The following is a 14796-nucleotide window of genomic DNA, read 5'->3' as shown; positions in this document are numbered from 1 at the left end:
AGTTCTGTGTCTTTTTCTTACAATGAAGCTGGTGGAGTCTTTGTCTCTTTGAAGCAGGATCGGAGGTTACATTCTGTATCCAGAATGTATGTGCAGGAGAAAGCATGCGCATCTGTACAAAGGAAATATGGAGAAGGTTAGAAGGGAAATAAAATATGAAGCGCAAATCAGGATGAGTGAGTAGAAGATATAAAATAGGTTCTGGCTGAACTGCAGAGGACAGTGATAATGATGAAAGGTTTGTCCTGCTGCCTTACCAAAAGCAGTAATTTCTAGAAGATTTGACCAACTACATGTTCGGAATGTCTTGTGGTTTACATTGAAATAGTAGCTTGGGCTTCTTCAAGTAGAATGCATTCCAGTGTTTTTTAGTAGATAGAGCTGTAGCAATCCCAAACGCAAAACTCTGACTTTGTGAGCAAAACAAAACACTGCAGCAGTCCTGAATGTGAATGGAGAAGAACGTGAAACAAGTCTGTATTCTGTTAATGTAAAGAAAGACCTTGGATTTTGTTATCATTGTGTGACTTTCAATCATGCTTAAAACTCACAGCTTGTCAATATCTATGCTTTAAAAGAGAGAGAGCATATTAAAATAGACTGAGCAAATTGTACAGTTCTATTTGCTACTGAGTTCTGCTGAAGCCAGATAAAATTTGAACTGCGGGATTATTATCAGCCTTTTAAATGGTTTGTTAAAGCATGTTCTCTCCTAATAGGTATGGAGCATTAACAAGAATGTAATTATATTAAATGGAATATTTCACAGTCTTGAATGAAACAATGGAGGACAAGCGCATGAATGTGAATGTTTGTATTGCATACCAAATGTTTAGCAGATTTTAAGTTCTCAGATGCACCTGTTTTCCTGTCTGTGAAACTTGTCCCGAGTTATTCTTGGGTAAACATTGTCTGTAAGAGCTGTGAAGGAAGGAAACAAGTCTGAAAATTGGTCACATCAAAACCCCAAAAGGCGGTAGATTGCATAATGAAGGTGGTTTTCAGTACTGCTTTAATTGTGTTCCTAAATGGAAATTTGCTTGTTAAGGCTGTTGGGTTTGGCCATAGAGGACTAGAAAGTTAGATAAACTTCAAGGAGAGAACTGAAGGAGTCAAAAATACATGTCCAAGGTGCGTGGAATAGAACACAGCAGGCACGAATGGAGGTTGATTTGTGAGGGAGAACAGGATGTATATATGCTCATGTGATGCATGAGGCATTAGCCTAGAGCAGGCAAATGAGTGCATGCCCATTGCTGTGTGGAGTAAGTTACCATGCACTGCCATCATTCGCTACCTGCATGAGGCTTTTGCCCTGTAGCATGTATGAAAGTCTAATGTTCTTTTCTAAAACTGTAAGTAATGCTGAATCACTTTAGATTTACCAGAGCAAGAACTTGTGTGTTATCTTACATAACCTATGCACAGACCTTCATCAGTAGCAACTATGATCTATTCTGAAAAAATTAAACAAAACAAAACAGTCATCGTTTGCTGTTGAATCTGGAATATCCTGCAGGTCACAGTTATAACGTCATCTTTTTTCCTCTTCCTTCCCTCTCCCCACTTTATTTAGGAGGAGAAAAGCAGAGAGTTGCAATTGCTAGAGCAATGTTAAAGGAGCCACATATTTTTCTCTATGATGAAGCGACATCATCTTTAGATTCAATTACAGAAGAGGTAAATTGGGGTAAAGAAATATAAAGCTTAAGTGGTGTAATGATGTCTGATTCTGATGCTTTTCCCTTGTTTGTTCCCTCTCGGAAAGAATTCTGTTCTTATTGTCAGATTGCTGAAATTTGTTTTCCTAGGGTTGTTATGAAGAGATCCTATGCTTAGACCTTTTCTTAAAGGCCAGAGCAGAGGTTCTGTGTCTCTGCCCACCTAGAGACATAGTGAAAGGGTATCGGCTCTGTCTCTGGATATACCTTCTGTTTTATACTGTTGAAGTCCTATTCACCATTGAGCATTCCTTTCTCAATGCCGTTATGAATACCCAGTGCTGCTGTAGACTATGTGTAAAGCTTTCCAGTTCACGTTAAAAGGTGTTCAGATGATGTTTAGCATTCAGTAAAAACATCTTATAAATAATAGTGACGTAGTGCGGAGCAGAAACTCTTGTTTGTTGTGCAGCATCTTTCTGAGATGCAAATCAGGTAGGCGTAACCTGCAGCGCTGGTATTAATTTGTATTCATTTCACAGGAAGGGCTGTGAAACATCAGAGTGTTGTGACATGGATGTCATGACACTACCACAGTAACTGCATCAGGCTTCATAACTGTATCTTTGCTTAAACGCACAACTCTCAGCACCAGCAGTAATTTCACAAACTGTCATCAGAAACTCGAGCTGGAGCTGTGTTTGTGTTCACTTATGCAAATTATTGAGCGAATTTATTGACGTATAATCACTAAATTACTTTCATTTTCCAGGTGTAAGGAAATCAGAGTACTAACTGTACACCTATACAGTACCTCAGTCAAATATAGCACAGCTTCCTCATTGGATGAGAAACATTCGTAACATATGCAATTCTGCTTGATTCTTTCTCTTTCATTTTCCCATGTTTATGGCAAGAATCATAAAGCTGAAAGCTTCGCAGCAGAGCTGCACTTTAAAGGCAGCAAATGAAAATGAATCATTTTCATTTCAATTGGAATGTTTTCCCTGCAAAATGCTTGCCTTTGTCAGGAATAAGTGAGCATTTCACTTACTGTAGTGGGGACACAAACTCCCCAGTTGGTGCTGCTCACATCTGAGTGCAGTTTAGAAAGGAACACAGTTGAGCAGTCCTGAGGTGTATGTATGTTGACATGGTTTTGAGAGGGTTTTTTTCTTTAACTTTCCTTAATTGGAAAGTCGTTTTTATTATTATTTCTATGTCCTTACTGCTGATTATGTTGGTTTCATAGCATGGCGACACAGGGGAGTTTTTCCTGAAATCAAGTAAAGCTTTGTACCATGGGATATCTGCATGTTTTTTCTGTGAATGAAAGCTTTTTTTTCTCTTCCCCTTCTATTCTCCACATATGAGGACTATATTAGACTTTATTTTGTGCTTGGACTCTTTCTTCTGTAGGTAAACCTTTAGCTGTTTCTTATTGTTACGGTGTAGCATTGGATGTATTCGAGGAATTTCTCAATGTTCATTTTCAATAACTTGTATATTTCCAGATTTTATTTCTTCTGTACAGCCTAGGAGCGTGTAAAAGTATGTCTGTATTTTAATCTTACAGAATATTCTCAGTGCTATGAGGGATATGGTGAGACACCGAACATCAGTTTTCATTGCCCACCGGCTGTCAACAGTGGTTGATGCAGATGAAATCCTTGTGCTGGATAAGGTGAGGCTCGTGCTGGAAACTGTCATTCCCCACATAATCTCAGCGTTCATTTTAGAGAGTCTGTGTCCATTCTGAAATACCAACCCTCCACCAAGCTACTGAAAATTCTTTCTGTGGAGATGAGCCATGTTAGGAAAATCCAGCTCTCTTTGCAACTGACAGTTTCAGTTATAGTAACTTACACGTTCAGCTCTTGTACGTTGTATGCATTTTTGCTTCATTTGCATTTTAGCTACGTGTTCTTTATGTGGGTTCTGGCAAATTTCACTTGATGCTTTGGGCCTGGCTTAATGTTAGGTATTTCTAATCAGATTTCTTATGTGCTGCTGTCAGATTGGGGAACACATTATGAAACCAATTCATGCTTTATTCTCATTACTCAGTGAGTGCCATTTTTTTCAAATACATCCATTATTTTTTTCATTTCAAGGGCAAAAGAGTCCTATGTGTTCTGTTTGCGTGCAGATAAAGCTGTTGTAGGATTGTTCAATCTAATTGTTGCAAATCTCAACCCCGTTCTCTATTGTTCCTGCAGAAAACTGTAATTATTCCTTTCCTGTATGCTTTCATTCTGTGAAAAGTTTCAGTATTTGATTTACTAATATCACTGTTGAGCCTTTGCTTTATATTCACTCTGTCCTATGTTCATTTTCTTCAGTTGCCTGTAGCTGGATATAGATATATAAAGGATATATTCTGCGTTCTTTTATTTCAGATGCTATATATATGCTTGATGATTTCATGGAGAATTAGAACAAAATGTTATGCGATGGTCACATTTGTGATTATCTTTGCTGTACAAACCTCAGCTTTATGTGGATCTTAAAGAGAAGTAGTGGAACTCATTTATAATACTTTTTCAGTTTGCTTTTTCCACTTCGGGTGTTGCTGAAAGATCTTTTTCTAAGGTGTATCCTTGGTGTAACTGCACGTTACTACATCTTGCGAATGTGTTTTAGCATGTAACAAGGCAGTCTGCAACTTTTTGTTTTCAATGCAAGTTTTTCACAGCTTCTGAAGAATGTGTTTTGTGCTACCCTGTAACTGTTAAATTAAAAATAAAAGCACAACCTAGAGCTGTAAAACAGCTAGGGTGCTCACTTTCATGAATGATTTTAGTGTAATAGAGCTTGTAGTTGAGTAAGGCAGTGTGATGCATTACTTTTCCAGTTGACAGTGCCTCAGGAGGCAGCACTGGTGCTCAGCAGAAAGTTGCCTCTTGCCCCAGCTTGATGGACAAGTGCTGTGCTCATTCAATGACTGAAATGAGGTGACGAGGTGATCACAGCTTTTTTTGCTTAGCTGTGCAAATATGGCATTACAGTTTGAGCATCTTTGCCTAGATAAAATCAGAATCGTTCTTAAGTGAGTAAACAAACACTACTAATGATATTGATCTTTATGCTGCAAAGTCGAATGGAGGAGATGAATTTCTAGTGATTGTTCAAGATTTATTAAAAAAAATAATAATCATTCAAAAGCCCAGTCTCTGCTACAGTGAACTCTCTAAATTAGCCACTCCATTTTTTAAATAAATTCTGTAGTTATGTTGGTCAAGTGTGTATTTGTTCAGATTCCACCAGCATGACTAGTAATAAAAGTGACAAGACCCAATTTTGTTTCCCAGCATGTTCATCAGCAGCTGTCACAAGGAGGTAGATTTAATTGTAAATCAGAATTTGGAACTAATACAAAATCCATGTAGCTGTCTTTTCCCAAAAGAAAGAATAGCTAGAGAACGAATACATTATTTTAATCTGAAGTCAGCAAATGTAAATGTATCTTTCAAACCAGAGAGATGAGAGTCAGATTAGTGGGGTTGGGGTTTTTTTTCCTGAAGAACGCTGTTGCTTCAATGTCTGTAGGATTTGAATTTTCCCCAACTCTTCCTTCCCATTTCTGTGATGATAGTCAATAAATCAGCTTTGCTCTTCAAAACAAAGAGCACAGATGAACTAAATGCACACAGTTTTCATGATGGCACTTAAATGACAGAAGTAACTGAGCACCCATCTAAAAGCACCATTTATGCCAGTTGTCTCTAGGATTTGATTTTAAATGCTTTCTGTTTATTAGTACAATTCCCACTCTGCATGCTCTTTTCTCTTTGCTTCTCAATGTAGCTTATTTCTAACTAAGCAAAGACAATTACCTGTTTATTTTGTTAGGTTCCTGAGCCTTTTTGTGGTAGCGGTTTATCACATTGTTCCTCTTACAGTGTTCTGTGCCTTTTTTAAATAGCTCTTTCAGTTTAGATAGCAAACTTTCTCATGCTGGTGGGCTTTAAATTTTGTCCTGGTGTACAGAAGACATCTACATTCCTGCTTGAAAAGAACACAGCTCCTTGTTTTCAGCACACAGCACAACAACATGCATTTCAGTGTACACACATTCAGCTTTTCATTGCTGTCCTTACTTCTCCTAATTAAGAATTGTAAAATTTTGGCCCAAATGTTGGCAGCATTTTGTATTCCTGAAGGTCTGGTAATATTGTTACTCATTCACTCCCATTCTTTTGCAGGGTAAAGTTGTGGAACGTGGTAGACATGCAGATCTTCTTGCAAGTCCTAGCACTCTCTATTATGAAATGTGGCATACGCAGAGCAGCAAAGTACTAAATAGTCATAATGATCGAAACTGGGGAGAGAGAAATAACCAGATGTCCAAAGAGGAGGAAAGGAAGAAACTGCAAGAAGAAATTATCAATAGTGTGAAAGGCTGTGGAAACTGTTCATGCTAAGTATGATTCTGGATTAATCTTTTCTACCGAGTTCCAATATGCAAGATAACAGTGACATGCGGCTCTTGTTTGGTGTTTTAAGTCACCGTTCAAAAACCTTCTGGGTTTTGCAGTTTTTGGTTTTTACAGTTACTCTGAGGGGCATAATTTCCACCAAAGGAGTTATAATTCTGCATCTTTACAGAACTAATATTCATTGGCATCTGCAAGAGCTAAGGTTTTTCATAAACTTTGGACTTCTCAAATAAGAGTGTATTTTATGGCAAATTGTAGGCATTGGTAAATTCTCAGGATGGATTATTAAATTGCAAACAGACTTGTCCTTGATTTACATTATTTCTTATTGTCACTGATTGACAAATGTCATGTTTTAATTGGGCTAAGTTGAACTCAGTTGCTACTGAAGAAGATGCAGTTTAAGTTCTTGAGTGGTGGTCTAGTTGGGAATCTTTCCTGTAAAGAATAAGAAAAGCATCAACAAAATATTCAGAGTTTTTATTAGGAGCCAAAGCACTGGGATAATCCACCTCAGAAAACACCTTCTGTACTACTAGACTATCGGGAAATGTATTCTTTCGAAAGAGAATTTGGTGTTTTTAAGAGCTGTCAAAAATCTGGAATTGACAAAATATCATGTCACTTCATGGAAAACGTGAAATATTGTATGCAAATATAAAGAACCTGAACCTTCCCTGATAAACGATAAAGAACCTGATCCAACCAAGATCAGGGTTCTTTATCCTCAACATCTGCTTTAGTAGGCAAAGCAGAATGTAGTCTCTCATTTCAGTCATGGCATTAGGGAGGGACTGGCACTCAATAAAAACTGTCAGGAGTTTCTGTTGTTACTGATGCGAGAAAACGACCTGGATAATGTTGGAAGTGTTGTAATCATCCCCAGATTTCAATAGTCAGAACTTCTTCAGTGTCAAGAAAGCCTCAGTCTTTGTGATTCGTGGGACGCTACAGGATTGTGGTTTTAGGCCTTATCTCTCCAGGCATGTTGACTGTATTTATTTTTCACTAGCTACTTTGGTATAATTTCTTTTTCACTTTTTTTTTTTAATTTAAATAAAAATCCTTCTCTTAGATGCTGAAAAACAACTTACTTTTTTTTCTGGGAAATTATACCAGTATAATTACATTCATTTAACTGCGTTAGTAAAATTATGCAAAATTTCTCAGTATGGGCACTTGCAAAGCACTGAATTTGATGCTGCTTGAAGTTTATTTCTGAATTGTGTTTATTCTTTTGTATTAAGCCCTCCTCTGAAACCAAATACAGGAACAGCATCTTAAAGGAACTGAAACCTCTGTTACCTCTTCTGCTGGTCACTCATTTTCTCTCTATTAAAATGATGGGGGGGAAAAGAATCTGTTATCAATCAGCAGTTTAAAATAATTTGAAAATTGTATAAAATGCAAGGACTTCTATTTTCATCCTTGGAGTCCAGAAGCAAAATGGAGCCTTGTTAATGAATTGGCAGTCAGAATTCTTGTAACTTATCATTTTATTTTCACCACTTTTCTCTCTGTTTTTTCTTTTTAGTTTCTAACACAGCAGTATGGTTGATTATAAAGGTGAAGTTTTAGAAATGTCAGAGGTCTGAAGGAAGTTTTTTACTTTTTCTTGATGGACAGTTTCACGTATGGCAGGGCTTAGATGGTCTCTTAATTGAGTGAAGAGAGCACAAAAGCAAGCATTATCTAAACAGTCTGAACCTAAAGCCATTTTAATGCCAAATTTGATAGTGAAGGTAAGTTTTCAGGTGAGCAAGTGATTATAGAAGGCCAATGTGTTATGTGATCACTGGGGATGGAGTCTGCAAGCACACCAGGAGTTTTAGTATTACATGTTGGGGATAAGGACTGATATCAGATGGTAAATACTAGAAGTGGTCAAGGCTTTATTTAAACTGGCAGTGGGTTTGTTATAGCTGTGAGGCCATTACCTATCTCTGCCATCACTTTTTGTGCTAACCCATGTGCTGCCACTTGTCCAACGTTAAGCAAAGCTCTTAACAAAGGCATTTCCTGAGACAGGATGGTAGTCACATAGCACTTGTTTGAAAGAGTTTTGCAGTGAGATTTGGAGATATCTGAAAACTTCCTGAAAACTTTGAGTGATGTGCTTGTCTATCTGCTTTTAAGGCACAGGTTACAAAAATCTGTTCTCCTATTGTAAATTTAGTAACAGCACACGAGAAATGGTGGGAAAAAAAAAAAAAAACTACTGGTTTTAAAAAAAAAGAAGTTCCTTCTGATTCCCAAGTTAAATGATGAAAACTTCCCGTAAGAGCAGAAAAAGTCATGGAGAGAGTTGTAAATGGGCAGATGAGGATTCTTGGGTGTTGGCAGTTTTGCATGATCCTATCACATGGAGGCAAGAATAAAACAGTGAGTGACATGTCTAGCTTGTGAGCAGGCAGCCCAGGGCGGTAGTAGCAGTACTTGGTGAATCTTTTGTCTGCTAGAAAGTAAAACTTTTGCTCAGACCTCTTTGTATAGGATTTCCATTCATGCACTATGGCTCTAAAATGTCACCATTCTAAGCAGGCATTTAGAACACAATGGTGGGAGAGTCGTGGGCTTTGGAGACTCACTGTAGTTCTCTGACTGTCAAGATGGCATGTGACATTTCTTTAAAAAGCTTTACAATTTCATACAGGAAACTGATATAACCTCTGGATTTTGGTAATCCTGCTTTTCTGTCATCTTGGAACATTGCTTTTCTAAACAGAAGCTTTTCACGTTCTTGGAATGTTCCTGGACTTCTAGATGTTTTGTTTTTCAAAATTCAAGTTGTCTGCTCCCATTATAAGATCTTTCTTTGCATATTAAGAGTAGGAAAAAAAAACAGCTTTTCCTTCTTCATTTTTTTCATTCTCTCTTTCTAAAAGAAATGTTTGTGAAAAAATGAACATAAAAACGAACTGCTTCTTGCAGTGGGTAGTCATCTATTAACCATAAACTTACCAATTTCATTTTAATTCCTTTGCGTGAACTTCTAAGGACAATACATTTTTTTGGCTGTTCTTACTTCCAGGTGAGAAGCTAATTAATGGTTGGTGGAGATTGGTAATTTTGTTTTGGTCGTTAGAAATGGAAATTCATAACTCCTTGCAGGTGATCCCTCAGTTTCCTCTCAACAGTGCTATTATATGGATTAGTAGTTACCAAATCTCTTAAAATTCAATTTTTAAATTATGTTCAAATTTCCTTTTGGAACAGAAGTGTAAAATATATATTGTACAGTAAGCTGATATCTATTCAAGTACAAAAAGAACTAGCTTAAGATCATATGGTGTAAAAATCCTGATTGAAGACTTCTTACCTTGATTCCTGTTGTTTGTCTGTGTGTAGATAATTGTCATTAAATAAAGGATTTATCTTTGTGAATAGAAATGGTTGTCCTGGTAAAATGATTTTAGTAACGGCTATGGAAGTGTGGTTCTTCCACCCAGAAAGGGAAGCTCCAAATTGACCCTTTTAGTCAATTGGCAATTGTTTGCAGTGCTTGGAAATGACAGTGAAAATGATAACAGATTATAGGGGTGTGGGTTAATGTAAGGCAAACAGTTGCAGATAATCAATCAGAAGGGTGAATTTGTGTAGACCATACAAATTCTGTTCCCCTTGGCTTCATAGCCTTTCATACTTCAGTGTACTGAATTGCAAAATCTCTTTACAACTCCCTGCAAGGAGGTTGTGGTGGAGTGGGGGATGGCCTCTTCTCCCAAGTAACAGTAGTAGGGAAGGCCTCAAGTTGTGCCCATGGAGGTTTGGGTTGGATATTAGGAAGAACTCAGAGAGGTGAGGCACCGACACAGGCTGCCCAGTGAGGTGGTGGAGTCACCGTCCCTGGAGGTGTTAAGGAAGAGGGTCAGTGTGGCACTGAGGGATGCGGTCAGTGGGCCGGATTGGTGGTAGGTGGGTGATTGGGATGGATGATCTCAGTGGTCACTTCCAACTGTAAGGACTCTATGAATGGCACTTGTGTTAGATGCAGCATGCTGATGAGGTGGAAGTTGTTGCTGAAAAGCTTGCCTGTTTCTTTCTTAAACATACCTTTGTAAAAACACAGCGTAGTGAACTGTTTTACCTCCTTAGCACTGAACTTGAGAGCATTAGAAATAGATCTGTTTTAAGAAATTGCCTGAACCCTCTTTTGGAGTGACAATGTGTCTAATTTCTGACTGGATTTCACGTTACGTAACTCAAGTTTCTCATTATGAAATGAGACAGGGAAACGTTATTTGGGTAGCTTCGATAGTTCTAATGTATCTGCACCGTGTGGATCTGAGCTGCTGTAACCACTGGTCCTGCTGTTGTTCTGTTTCAAAACGATGTCACTGAGCGCTGCGTGGTCATGCACTGTGTGGCCATAACGAAGTGGCATGAGATCCTGGAGCAGACTGCTTTTGTCATGTATGACTAGATGAACTTCCAGCTGTTGTTTCCGAAGGTTCGACTTGCTTCTCTTTAACTCTTAACAATCCTGTGCAGGAATGCTGTGTAAATGCTTCCTGACAAGAAAAAAAGTCATTAATGAAGGAGCTGTAATGGGAGCATGTTGTTTTTCTTCATGTGTACATCTAACTTCTATTAGTGCTGACTTCTATTAGTTGCATGTGTGCATCAAGGAAAACAGTAATTACAAATCTAGCGTTTTCTAATCTTCACATAAATTAGGAATCATTTTGAGGTTACCATGCTCATTTAACATCCCATCTGTGTTCACACAATGGTTGCAGAACTGACAGTTTAGTATTCTATTGATTACCTAATGTTTCACAGTGGGGAAAAAAAATGTAATGCGACGTTTATTTTGGGTAGTCAGGCATCTAAGCACCCTTCCCTGCCTTCAGCCCTGACTTCTGCTGGGAGCGTTGGCTCCAGCCAGTGTGCAGGACAGGAGGTCCGATGGCAGCTGGATGTGTTTATAGCAGCACACTGATGTTTGTTGTATCTCTTGGAAGGAGCCAGGGCATTTTTCCGAAATAGTGATGAAAAGTGGTGTGAAGCGATTTGGCAGTGCTCTGACATACAGTTGTCTTATCATTTCAATGACAGTTTCATTAATGAGAGAGGTCAATCGTGAAGTCTGAGCATCCTGTAGAACTGAAATTCGAGAACGTGGCTGCTACGTTACAGCACTGTTAAATAACTATTATTTATTTTAGGAAGTCCTCAGGTGGTTAGTGCCTAAAAAAAAAAAAAAAACGTATCAAATCCCTATTATGACTTTTGATCAATTTCTGCAGATGCTGAAAGGGAACCCTGGAAAAAGACATAAGCAGCACGGAAGCCCAACAGCAACCCTGTGATCCTAAAATGGAAGGTCTGTGGCCTAAGGTCAATCCAGCATCCAGTTCCCTCTTGTCTCCCACCAGGGCTGTGCCAGAGCCCGCCAGTGGCACTTGAAGTGAGAACCAATCTTCTGTAGGCAGGCCTGCCTGACCCTGTAGGTCCCTGGTCAAATACCCTGGGGGTACTGCTATATATACAGGGAAAAGTATTGCTGCATATTGCTCTGTGGGTGCATAAGGAAGGAGCCTAAAACACCATCAGACACAAAGTGCTTTTCTAGATGGCCGTTGGTCAACCCTGTCAGGACCCTCGTTACCCAAAATATTGCTGTTTATGCTAGCAAGCTGCCTGCTAGGCTATGTAGCTTCCTAAGCTGACTTGAAGGCATGTCCCAGAGGGTGAATTATCATTAACTGTCTTAAACAGCTGAGCAGTAGTGGAAGTAGGGCTGGTGGAATTCAGCCTATGAATTAACTACTGTACAAGCTTCCTATGGCTACAATGTAATCACAACTTCAGACATATTAGTGCTTCATTGTATGATCTCCTTAAGAAATGCTAGTTGTACTAAGTTGCACAGTAGATATTTTATTTGAGGAGATAAAAAAAATAAAGCAGTTGTGTCTTAAGACAGAATTTAAAATAGCATCTCTGTTTTTGAAAGACTAATGTGACATCTCAGCTCCCCCATGTTTCATTTCCAGTTTTCAATGCTTTGTAGCCCTTTATAAAATTGTCAAGTAAAGCATTTATGTCACACCAACTTAAAATGTGTCTTGTAAAGCTATCAGCCTTATCCTGGAGAGTAGAGGGGGAAAAGAAGAGATTTTCTTTCCTTTCATTACGGAGAGGAAGAAACAGGCTGGAACACAGTATATCAGCTTGTACTGTGTCCTTTGAATGCATTGTAAAGTGCTCTACAAGTGTCATCTGAGGATTTTACTGGCCTTGTGCAAGCACCAGTACGTGTTCTGAAACGCGGAGGTTGAAAAGATGAGAAGTTTTCATTTTAAGCTAGTTGCAGGAAATGGAATGTGAAGGTCAGTCTGTAATTAGCAATGAACGTTTCATGTGCAGTTGATGCATGAATTATGTGAAGGGCTATGCTGCTTTCTCCTGAAATGGAAATATGTGTTCAGGTATTTTCACAGGAGTGTGAAAATCTTCATTTCTTCAGCGATTTGAAAAAGAGACAGGCTTTTGAAGACGACAAACAACAACAACAACAATAATAATAATAATAATAGAACTTATTTATAATGAAAAGCAGGGAATGTTCTCTGGTAATGCGTAGTGTTTGTAGAATTAGTAAATGGTGATAAATGACATGAGTTGTGATACTGTGAAGTGCTTGAAGTAGTACCAGGTACTTGACAGGATGTAAGGAGGAGAGGACAAAGCAGAGGTATTTTCGGCTGCTGTGTTTCTTTCTGCCCTGTGCAGAGTTCACCTGGGTTTATTTCAAAGCCTGTGTGGGGATAGAGCTGGTAATGGGTTTCGGGTGTTTGGACCAGAAAAATACGCACCAAATTGAGACTTATGACAATCCCACAGTCTCAGTGGGAAAGAAGTTCTAAGGAGCAGCTTATTAAATCTTTGGAAGTTAAGCAAAACAGCTAAAGTGCTGAGTAGTAATAGTACTTACCTCAGGGAGCTGATGTATGAAGTAGATGAATGTCGCGTGTCTTTGGCTAGCTGTCCCACATAGCAGGTGTCACAAATGTCTGTAGCTCTGACAAGGGAGAGAGACTTTGGCACACTTCAGACTTTTAAATGGTTCAATCTAAACTCCTGTGTGTCTATAACGTAGAAGGAGTGTGTGCGTATACCTGAGAATGGCTTAAAGCAGAGGCTGGGAAGGAGCTGAAAAGATGAGTAACCTATAAAATGGTACTATGGAACTCCTGAGGTTTACCTTCAAGGGTGTGGAGGGAATCGATTGGCAGTCAGTGGTATTTGGTGTGTGTGCCACACAGAGTGACTCCAGTGCAGTTACTGAGGACATCCCTTGCCTGAGCAAGCAAGGTTTCTGAAGTTTTTAGGGTAATAATAACGACCCTATAGTGGACAGAGCAATAGCACTTTGTGTGTGTGTGTGTGAAAGAGAGAGAGAGAGAGAGAGCGCATTTTACAGTATTTAAATATAAATGGCTCACAAATTGAAACTCAGAGGGACGATACTGGAGAGTGGTGGGGAGGATTTTCTAAAACTGGTCTCCTAACTGCTGGTCTTGGCCTCGAGTTTTCCTCACAGCTTCTTAAACATCACCTTACTTTGCTCTGTTGCCTCTTCTCCCTTTCCTATCCCCATAGCTGGACTAGAATTTTCCTATAATTCCCCCTTAAAACATTCCTGTCTGTGAGCTTGAGGAAACATGACCAGCTTGTCACACAGGGTCGGGCTTTTTCTCTCATGTGCTGCTTTCAAAGGAACTTAGCAGGTGACCTGTGCAGTGGGACGCTGCACAGTGGAGGCCCTTGTGCTGCATTCGGACCTCTTGGGCAGCAGCCGTCCTGCCAGGAGGGGTTTGCTTCACCGAGTGCTGTGTGGGGAGCTCTGCCACAGCATCTGCTTCTTCCAGTTTGGGAGGGCAAGTAGCCTGAAATATGAGGAAGCTGTGAACAGCCTTCTTGATGCTGGCTTTTGTTTTCTCTTCCATATTGTTTGAGCTGTACAGGCATCCAATCCTCAATAGTGTCTGCGTGTGATCAGGTTACAGAGCTGTGCTTCCAAAATGTCCAGAGAGCTTTGCAGAGAGCAATATGTGTGCGCAGTTCTGGCAGTGTGGAAGGGATGATTCTCAATGTCACGTCCACTGAAAATAGTGTTTGCCAGAACCCTGCACTTCTGCTTAGCGCTGCTGCCAGGAGTCTTACCTGTGCTGAAATGTTTGGTGCTGTATCTTTGTATCTCAGAACTCAGGTCCCATCAGCCTTGTGCTTTCCTGTCAGTCCCCTGGAATTTTGGATGCTAGAGGTCTCCAGCTGCCCTCAGAAACCTTCCGTCACCACACATAGAGCTCTGAAATCATACCTACTGAATCCCAGTCGGGCAAGGCTCACTTGTTGCCTAACAAGAGATCCGTGTATGTGCTGGTAGCTTATGACATGTTAGGATGTCTTTTTTTAAATGCCCCCAGCAAAATCATCAGCTGGAATTTCCATCAGCTGTTAGATTCTGAAGTCCCCAGATACTTGTAATGAGAAGTGGCTGTAGGTAAGTAAGGTTTCGAAGGCTTCCTCTGTGTGTTCCGCATCCTGAGTTCATATGTGAGTAACCATAGTTCTGTCAGACGCAGCTGGATTCTGCCATGATGCAGCAGCTCTTAGCCACAGTCTGGAGATATTGATCTATGCAGCAGCCTGTGTGCAACGCACACTGGAATGTAAGTTTAAAATAC

General features: G+C 39.6%; 1 protein-coding gene across 3 annotated transcripts in view; it reads left to right on the top strand.

The window, feature by feature from the left end:
- The window catches only part of ABCB7 (ATP binding cassette subfamily B member 7), a 47061-nt gene extending 37571 nt beyond the window's left edge, over positions 1 to 9490 (top strand). For all 3 annotated transcript variants that reach the window (XM_015278590.4, XM_420301.8, XM_040700139.2), the window contains exons 14-16: positions 1577 to 1680; positions 3238 to 3345; positions 5867 to 9490. In XM_015278590.4, the coding sequence (XP_015134076.1) occupies positions 1577 to 1680; positions 3238 to 3345; positions 5867 to 6085 (431 nt within the window). In that variant the 3' untranslated portion in view covers positions 6086 to 9490. The remainder of the gene's footprint in view (positions 1 to 1576; positions 1681 to 3237; positions 3346 to 5866) is intronic.
- The last annotated feature ends 5306 nt before the right edge of the window (positions 9491 to 14796 follow it).

Source organism: Gallus gallus, chromosome 4, assembly GCF_016699485.2.
Source record: "Gallus gallus isolate bGalGal1 chromosome 4, bGalGal1.mat.broiler.GRCg7b, whole genome shotgun sequence".
Lineage (NCBI taxonomy): Eukaryota > Metazoa > Chordata > Aves > Galliformes > Phasianidae > Gallus > Gallus gallus.
This window is presented reverse-complemented; position numbering and strand designations above follow the sequence as displayed.